This window comes from Leptinotarsa decemlineata, unplaced genomic scaffold (genome assembly GCF_025532065.1).
Source record: "Leptinotarsa decemlineata unplaced genomic scaffold, Ldec_3_MD MMD2_tig00026354_RagTag_RagTag, whole genome shotgun sequence".
In the NCBI taxonomy this organism is placed as follows: Eukaryota; Metazoa; Arthropoda; class Insecta; order Coleoptera; family Chrysomelidae; genus Leptinotarsa; species Leptinotarsa decemlineata.
In genome coordinates, this window is record NW_027412702.1 from 7,614,967 (window position 1) to 7,624,673 (window position 9,707).

Here is a 9,707-nt window from a genome sequence, read left to right on the forward strand (position 1 = left end):
CGAGAACACGAAAAATCAGTGAAAAAGACGAAACTGTTAAGTGAGCACGAGAATATGCTGTCGTGCCTACCTTTGGTTTCATAAAAAAGAATGGGGAGGGGGTGCCCCTGTGCCCCCCATTAGATCCGCCACTGCTCACAAAAAAACTCATTAAAGAATTTCATTATTATTGATCCAGTTTAGTTCATTTTGATATTTACGAAATCAGGATTTATTCCTTTTTCATTTGATTAGACGATACTATAACAAATAAAAATTCTAAGATACCCCTTTTGTGGATGTAACATCAGTTATAATAATTTCGTCCGTATATAATGTAGCTCGATCCATAATAGTTTATAAATTAAATATATATATTAAAGAAGATACTAATACAAATCATGAAATTTTGAAACAACAAAAATCAATTGGCGCTCTGGGGCGACTTCATTGATTCCAGTGGCGCATTTGCTTTTTCAGCTGCTGGAAAACCCGGAAAAACCTGCAGCACCACATCATGTCCTCTCTTTCATAAAAAAATGTAGGGTGTCTCCAGAGGCTCCAATAAATTCAAGACATCGCCAGAACACTTAGTGACACGACTATCGTCAAACTTATACCAGTCCATTTCGTATTTGACCAATACGTAATAATGACCAGATTCAACGACAGAACCACCGTGAACAATGACTGCATGAAGATGAAAATAGTGGTCTGCTAGATTGAAGTGTTCATCTATTTCGAACCTTCGTAAGAGTTTGCTGCTTTCGTCAGAGGTCGAGTCATGTTTGAAGATCATCAGTGTTGTTATTAGATTGCCTGGTGTCTCAGCTATACTTGTTTTCTCATAATAGTTAGTTTGGCGCATGTTTGGCAATACAGTTGATCATCACCTGTTAAAAGTTCCACTTTCAGATGATTCAATAACAATCTTTGCACGGACTGGTTACCAGTAATATTAGGAAACGCTAATTGAAGTTTCAGTAAATCACATACGTTTTTGCAATCTCTTGAACATTTACTACAAAGTAAACAAGTGAGGATTTTTCCAGCAAAAGATCTACCAGAGCGGTCAGGATTATTGATTCTGCAATTTTCTTGTTCGTCAGTTGTCTGACAAAAAAAAAGGACAAAATTCAATATTTGAGCGAAAATATCATCAATTGCTGTAATGACGAGGCTAGTTCAATCGTTGAACAAGTTGAAATAAGTACACTGGAAAAAACCATCTGCGATCTAACTGAGGACAGTCTGAACAAAGTAAACTACATAAAAAAACTAAAAGAAGAACATCAATCCTTTTGCAAGAAGCTGTAAATTCTGAGTATGAACTGAATAATTTAGTTCAGCAGCAAAAAATAATCATCAATGAACTACAAGATAAAATATTCGAACTACAATAAGAAATTAAGAGATACCAGCTACCATCAAAAAATGTATATACACAAACAGCTGATAAAAAAATCCACCACAAAGACATCTCTATATCAACGGATTTGTCACTTGAATATTTCAGTGGTGTAGATAGGAAAAATTTAAAGGATATAGCGGCTCAAACCAATTGTGATTTATATATTCCCAACAGAAATTTACCAATGGTCAACAAGAGAGGTTCCAAGGAAATCACAACAAATAAAAAAACAAATATTACCCTAATATCGGCTACTAACGGAAGAAAAATGGCAGAGTTTCTAGTGAGACAAGCTAAAGGACAGTTTTCCGCCCAGTCCATCTTAAAACCCCACTGTAATGAGAGAGAGTTGATAACCACAGCCTTCGAAATTATTAAAAAAGGTGGTGAAAATGATATTGTCATACTGTGGTCTTCTAATTATGCTTCCAACTTGAAAAACCTGGCCAATATATTTCCCAATAATGTAACTGCACCACAACTCATTGTTATTACGGAACCTTTCAGATATGATATGAGAAACATCAATGAACACATATATAATAGTAACTTGAAGCTAAAAACGAAACTATGTGAATGTAAAATACCAAATAGTATTATAGAATGCAATGGAGTAATCAAAAGGTTCAACTATAATTCTGACGGATATTCACTCAATAATTCGGCAAAGTGGTTTTTGTGCAAAGCTATACTTCATCATATCAGAACTCACTTTGACTTCGGTTATGGCAACGTTACTGATATCCATCAATTAAAACAAAAAAATCAAAAACCACCCCCAAGATCAACCCCATTGAATCACCAAGGAATGTTGTGTAAAGATATAGCTGACAACCCTACTGATAATACCGATTTACCATATTCTAACCAAAATCAGTCAATATATCTATTTAATGACCTCCAAAGTGGCGACTCAGGTACCAGTGCAGGGCCAAGTCATGATAATTTTTCAAACCCCAGCCAGCTTCTGTGGCTGGGGCATTTGTCCCATTAAGTTTTGCCATGTGAACGTCCAAGGTTTTTTAAACAATTATATCTCAATTGAGTTGTTTGTGAAGGCTGAAGACATAGATGTGTTGTGTGTATCTGAACATTGGGTGAAGGAAGACTATGCAAAAACAAAAATTATTTTGGTAACTATACAATAGCATCTATATTCTCTAGGAAAAATCACATACGTGGGGGAACTCTGATTTTAACCAAGTCGAGTCAAAAAGTTACCGAAATTGAACCTATTAAAGACCTCTCAGTTGAATGTGAAATTGAAATGACTGCAATTTATTATAAAGTAAATAATTATAAAATTGGCATTGTCTCGGTTTATACCGGTTGCCACCAAGTGGCAAAATTAATATTTTTAGTGTTTTACTGAAGCTATAAAACTAGCTACTGACCGTTGTAACTTCTTAGTTGTCTGTGGAGACTTCGATATAGATTGTCTGAAAAATGATTTGAATACCAGGTTTCTTTTTGATATCTTTGATTCTTATAAGTTAGTTAGTTGCTCCTGGGAGCAACCAGAATTTTCACAAACCATTATGCACACACTAGTTCAACTTGTCTAGATTATATGGTTAATAATCTCCCTCAATCTAGCTACGATATCAAGTTAATGCAGCCTAATATAGCTGACCACTTAGCTCACATATTGATGTATCAAGTACAAAATAATACCACTCACTCCAATTGCAATAATTCCTCGTTAATGAGGCGTCAATTACATCATTCAAATATTGATGAACTTCAGTGCAGGTTACTGAATGAGGACTGGAGTCAAATTTATCATTTGCCAATATATGAAGCATTTGAACATTTTTACAATACACTACTCTGGCACTTTGATGTATCCTGTCCATACAAAAAGACTTCCATCAAAAGGGCACGCAAGTGTTGGATATCTAATGAGCCTCATTTGCTCGAAGGATATAAATTGAGATTGAGAAATCACAAACAAAATGTAAAATCAGCAAAAAAAGGTATTTTAATACCAGAATTTGCGATTCTGAAAATAAAACCAAAGAAACGTGGAAGATAATAAATCATGAACTTGGAAGGAAGAATGGTAAATCAGATACTCAAATTTCTTTACTTAGGGACAGTGACTTAATAACGGATCCTCATGCTGTTTCAAATCTATTTGTTGAATACTTTTCCAAAGCAGCTGTTAATGCGGCATCAAATCATTTTGGCCAAAACTTGTCTCTTCCATGTACTACCTCTAAGGCATGTAATCCAACGGAACTGTTCATTTCTCTTCCTATTACCGACTATGAAATAGTCAGTACTCTTGATGGAATGAAAAACAAAAAATCTGCTGGATATGACGAACTATCTGTAATTACCCTGAAGAAAATAATATTTGCTATTATTAAACCATTAACGTTCCTCATGAAACAATCTGTTATACAGGGCTATTTTCCGGAGGCTCTCAAAAAAGCTATTATCATTCCTGTGCATAAAAAAGGAAGTCCAACGAACATTGAGAACTATAGAAAAATTTCACTCCTGAGTTCAATTTCCAAACTTTTCGAAAAAGTAATTGCAGTCAGAATAACGAATTATTTGGAATATAATAATATACTGTCTGATTCACAACACGGATTTCGGAGAAACAAATCTATCGAGACAGCTTCGTATCACTTACTAAGCCACATACATGATGAAATAAACAAAAACAAGTGTGTTCTATCTTTATTTTTCGACTTAACCAAAGCCTTTGATATGGTGTGTCCCGAGTTTCTTAGCCGTAAACTTCAAGACATAGGTCTTCCGGGTAATATTAGAAATTGGGTCTTATCTTTTGTGAGTGAGAGAAATATGATAGTCAAGTGTAACGGGACATCCTCAACGGCCAAAAACGTTGAACTTGGCGTACCTCAGGGCTCGGTACTAGGTCCACTACTGTTCCTCTTATATATCAATGACCTACCCCAAAATATAGTATAAAGTTTCACTTTAGTAGAGATAACCCAGTAAATCCGATCATAAATGATATCGAAAGCTCTTTTGAAGTGAAATTCTTAGGTACCTACCTAGACTCTCACTTAAACTGGGAAAAGCAAGTCGATCACACTTGCTCTAAAATGAATAAAGGTTACTACTCCCTTAAGCAACTGCAGCTCATATTTGGGGGTCAAGAATGACCTAAATCCATTGACTACACTGAAAAAAAAAAGATTTAAATTGACACATAATTCATTTGAATCAGCTCAGTATTGTAGGCACTGAGCTGGAGCACATGCAATATACGTAGAGTGCTATAAAAGTATAACCTTTTCGTTTGGCTTTGCTGTTAATGGGTGATCGGGATGGGTTTAATTGCCCTTTCTCGAACACGGGGGAGTTATAATCAACTTCGATATTAGTGGACTGGATTCCTTGTAGGTGGCTGGTTTTTTGAATAAATTGACGCTGAATCAGTTCGTTAACTAAATATATTTACAATCCTTAGCAGCTACCATCTTACAAAATCGTAGGACATACAAGTAACATTGGGCGTTGGCAAATTGCTTCTCATAAGATAGTCTGTGTTTAAATTACTTACAAAACGTTTCCTTCTTCAAGACACACTATGCACAATGTACCACTGATATATGCAAATTCACTTTCCTTTACTTATTAACTTGGAAAAAATACAAACGCCGAAATTATTCGAGCGTCGTGGATAAATTGAAAAATGAAGAGACTAAATCTCAGTAGGAGAAAGAAAAGTCAGTTAGGTTTCACTACCTCGGAGGACAATCTCGGAATGCGTTGTACCTCTCTCGGTTCTTTTTGGGAATTTTTAATCGCCACATGTCGACCGATAAGGGAAAGGGGCGATGTTTCTGGAATTCTGGGAATTCGTTGAAGGAACCTAAAGGTTTACAGATGTAGGAGTTGGAAAGCAATAAATGAATTGACAGAGCGCGTTCAGGGATGGATTAAGCACAATTTAAGTTGGAACTGAATAACTAATAAAGGATCAGAAGAAGCTTGTTGGAAACTGTGTTTCCAACATATTCCCGCCCCGTTGAAATCTCAGATATTTCAACAAGTCAAAGTGAGGAAATGCCATTAAAACACAACCGCGAAATCAAACGAAAAAAAAATGAACCTAATGACGCCAAGTAACTAACGCAGAGAACGCGTTACACTGGCTGAGTTGCACTAGGCAAAGGGCAGACCTTACTGATAGGCCTGACGAAGACACCTTCTTGGGAGCGAAGTTTCACGGCACGGACCCTCTGGTCAGAGCCAGGAATGATTTCCACAATTCGGGCCAATGGCCACTTCAGTGGTGGGACATTATCTTCCTTTAATAAAACTAACTCATTAATTTCTAAATTTTTGGAAGGAGACAGCCATTTTGGCCGATTTTGCAACCGGTTGAGGTATTCGACAGTCCATCTTTTCCAAAAAAATTGTTGTATCTGGGAACACCTCTGCCAGAATGTCAGTCTATTTTCGGGTAAGTGGGTAGTATCTAATTCAGGATAAGAGGTTAAGCTACGACCTATCAGAAAGTGGCCAGGAGTCAGGACTCCTAGATCCCGCGGATCACTCGAAATGGGACATAACGGTCTAGAATTTAGGATGGCTTCAATTTGTGCCAGCACAGTACTGAACTCTTCGAAGGTGAACTGAGAATTTCCAATAATGCGATAAAGGTGCTGCTTGGCTCCTTTTACTGCAGCTTCCCACAGACCTCCCCAATGAGGACTGCGAGGCGGTATGAATTTCCATTCAAACCCAGTTTCGGATGCGAAAACCTTCAAGGATTCGGACAGTTGGGACTTGGCGAAAAATTCGCGCAATTCTCGAAGGTGATTTCTTGCACCTACGTAGTTTGTAGCGTTGTCGCTGTGGATTACAGCAGGAATTCCTCTACGGGATATGAAACGTTTTAGGGTTAAGAGAAACGCTTCACTGGACAAGGAGGAGACTAACTCCAAATGCACAGCCTTGGTAGCCATACACACGAAGACAGCCATGTAACATTTAATAGTCGGTGCCTTTCTGAGGCGCGAGGACTTTATTAAGAAAGGACCACCGTAGTCTACTCCTACCTTCTCAAAAGGTCTAGAAAGAGTGACACGATCAGGAGGTAAATCGGACATAATCTGTTGAGCCGCTACGGCTCGGAACCGAAAACAATTCATGCATTCATGAATTACTCTTTTTACTTCCCTGATTCCATTCAGAGGCCAATATTGTAAACGAACATTAGGAAGGACAGTTTGGGCACCAGCGTGACCCAACCGGATATGCTCCCTTTTGAGTAGGAGGGACACTACATAATTTTTTGCAGGGAGAAGTATGGGGTGTTTTTGGGGTTCAGGGACGTCTGCGTGACGCAAACGCCCTCCGACGCAAATGAGACCTTGCTCATTCAGGAAGGAATTGAGAGCTAATATACTTTTGTCAGAAATTGATTTCGAGGATTTTAACGCGGAACTTTCTTTAGAAAAATATTGGGACTGTAAATTGCGAAGGACCAGCACTAAGGCAGAATTTATCTCAAATATGGATAAAGGACCGGACAACTTGGTCTCCTTATTTTTAGAATTGGATAAAAAACGTGAAACATATGCTACTGAGTGTAGTAATTTGTTAAAGGAAGAGAATCTCTGGAATATTTCATTCCAAAATTCGTCTTTAACTTGAGTGCTTGTCACTAACACTTGCAGCTTGTTTGTCTTCTGCTCAGGTATAGCACTTGGAGGGGGTTTCAAGATAAATTTAGACAATTCCAAATTTATTTCGGAGAGGAAATCAGGACCGTGCCACCACAATTCTGAATTCAGGAGATCAAGAGCTAATACTCCCCTAGAAAGTAAGTCAGCGGGATTTTTAGAAGAACGAACGTGTCTCCATTGAGCTTGTGGCAGGGAAGTTTGAATTTGGGACACTCGGTTGGCCACGAAGGTGTGCCAACGGGATGGATGGGACTGAATCCAGTGCAGAGCTATCTGCGAATCAGTCCACGAATTTACAGATTCGAAAACTAAGTTTTCGACAAAGATTTGGATAACCTTTTTTGCTAGTTTGGTGAGCAATACCATCGCACACAATTCCAGACGAGGAATTGAAACAGTTTTCAGCGGTGCTACTCTGGATTTGGAGGTGACTAAGAGAGATGTGACGGTATCATCGGAATAAGTGGTTCTGAAGTACAAACAGGCACCGTAAGCACGTTCGCTGCTGTCAGCGAACCCGTGGATTTGGATTTGTTCAATGGACTTTGAGGAAAACAAACATCGAGGAATTTTAAGAAATTTTAGGGATTCAATTGAATTGATGAATCCCTTCCATTCTTGGAACAATTCAACAGGAAGCGGTTCGTCCCAGGAGATTTTTGCTAACCAAAGTTTTTGCAGGAAAATTTTAGCAAGATTTATGAACGGGCCCAGAAAGCCTACCGGGTCAAACATTTGAGCAGTGATTGATAACGCTTTGCGCTTAGACGGAGTATCATTACAATAAATTTTCGGTAGAGAAACTGCTAAGTTGTCAGAACAGGGATTCCAAGATAAACCTAACACCTTGCTAGGGTTGTCTTCCATTTTTATTTCGTATTGGATTGGATCAGGATCTTCACAATATTTTTCTCTGAACTGTGAAGAATTGGATGACCACTTGTGCAGTTTAAAACCTGCAGAATTTAACAAACTATTGAGTTGATGATAAGAATCTTTTAACTCGGAAAGGGAATCTGTGCCATGAAGCACATCGTCCACGTACGTCTGTTTCAATAATGCCCTTTTGGCTAACGGGAAACCTTTACAATTGGAAGCGAGCTCCTTCAGAACTCTAGTTGCTAAAAAAGAGGAGGAAGTGACTCCATAAGTCACGGTGGAAAGTTGAATGCATTTTAGCTCTTCTTGGGGGAGTTTCTCCACAGGATGTTCTGGAGATGTCTTTGCGATGGATTCATTTTAACCTGGCGGTACATTTTCTCAATGTCGCAGGTCAGGTCATAAGAATGCTGACGGAAACGGCAAAATATATCATACAAGTCTGGCTGTACTTGATAACCCTTGTGTAGAAGATCATTCAAAGAAAATCCAGTAGAAGTTTTAGTGGAGCCATCGAAAACTACTCTGAGTTTCGTGGTTTCACTGGACTCCTTGATGACGCAGTGATGCGGAAGGAAATATTTTATCTCAGCGGATTTGTCGGTGGGATTAAATGGAACATATGTGGCATGTTTCAATGACACATATTCATCAATGAAATTTTTATAAGCGGAAAATAATTCTTGATTATTTTGGAGCCGTTTCTCTAAATTGGTAAATCGCCTTTTTGCAATATGGAAGGAATCCCCAAGAGGAATCTTTTCAGTGGGGCATTTGAACGGAAAATCTACTTGGAACGTCCTATCTTTGTGACGCACATGCGTTTGAATAAAAATTTGTTCAGCAAGCTCTCCGTCTGCTGATAAGAACTTAGACTTTGGAAGCTCTTCGACTTCCCAGAATCTAGAAAGAATTTCACCTAATGAATCTGTGGATTCGCAGGCATTTTGGCAAAGAAGTGAAACCTTGCCGTGTTTCGGAACCCTCTGAGGAGGCAATTGTCCTCCAATAATCCAGCCGAGCCTCGTCAGCTGAAGGGTAGGAAGTTTGGGACCTAGCCTGTGGATTTGTGGCAGTAGAATGTCGTAATAGGCGTCAGCGCCCAGGAGAACATCCACATCGGATGGAATGTGAAATTCTGGATCAGCAAGTCTGAATTCTGACGGAATATTCAAGCTATTTTTGTTTAGCGGAATTCTAGGTAATTTGGAAGTGATTACCGGGAGTATTGCACAAGACACCTTGAGGCTAAAATTCTCATGAGTATTGGAACGGATAACAATATCTAACATTTTGTTAGAAACAGTAGGAGTGCATCTTATGCCGGAAAATTGAATTTGATTGTCGTAAGTTTTATTATTCAATTTTCTTACGAATTTTTCAGAAGCGAAGGAACATTGACTGCCGTTGTCTAGAATCAGCCTAGCTTTAACGGGATAACCGTTTTCGGAAAGAACATCTACTACGGCTGTGGCTAATAGAATTTCATGATCTTCTTTACCAACAAGAAGTGCGGATGGCATCGAAGATGCCGGAGTAATTGCCTGAGGTTCGGGCTCAAGGGCTCGGAAGTGCGCCGTATTGTCAGCATTTTGAGTGGGAGGATTAAGGGGAGACGAACGCCAATTTTGACTGGGACTTGTAGTTTGAACTAATTTCGGAATTGCCCCCGTACTACCGTGAGGCCTGGGACTATCTCTCGGACTATTATTTGAGTTTTGGGAATTTTTTGGAACATGACCTTGGGAAGAGTTTCTGTG

General features: G+C 38.7%; 1 protein-coding gene across 1 annotated transcript; it reads right to left on the reverse strand.

Moving 5' to 3' along the window:
- Positions 1-8,243: 8,243 nt before the first annotated feature.
- On the reverse strand, positions 8,244-9,470 carry LOC141486381 (uncharacterized). Its single transcript, XM_074184246.1, has one exon. The coding sequence runs from the start codon at positions 9,468-9,470 to the stop codon at positions 8,244-8,246; it is 1,227 nt and encodes a 408-aa protein (XP_074040347.1).
- Positions 9,471-9,707: the final 237 nt, after the last annotated feature.

Excerpts from the sequence above, each read along its gene's own strand:
- LOC141486381 (XM_074184246.1), bottom strand. The coding sequence starts at position 9,470 with ATGCCATCCGCACTTCTTGTTGGTAAAGAAGATCATGAAATTCTATTA.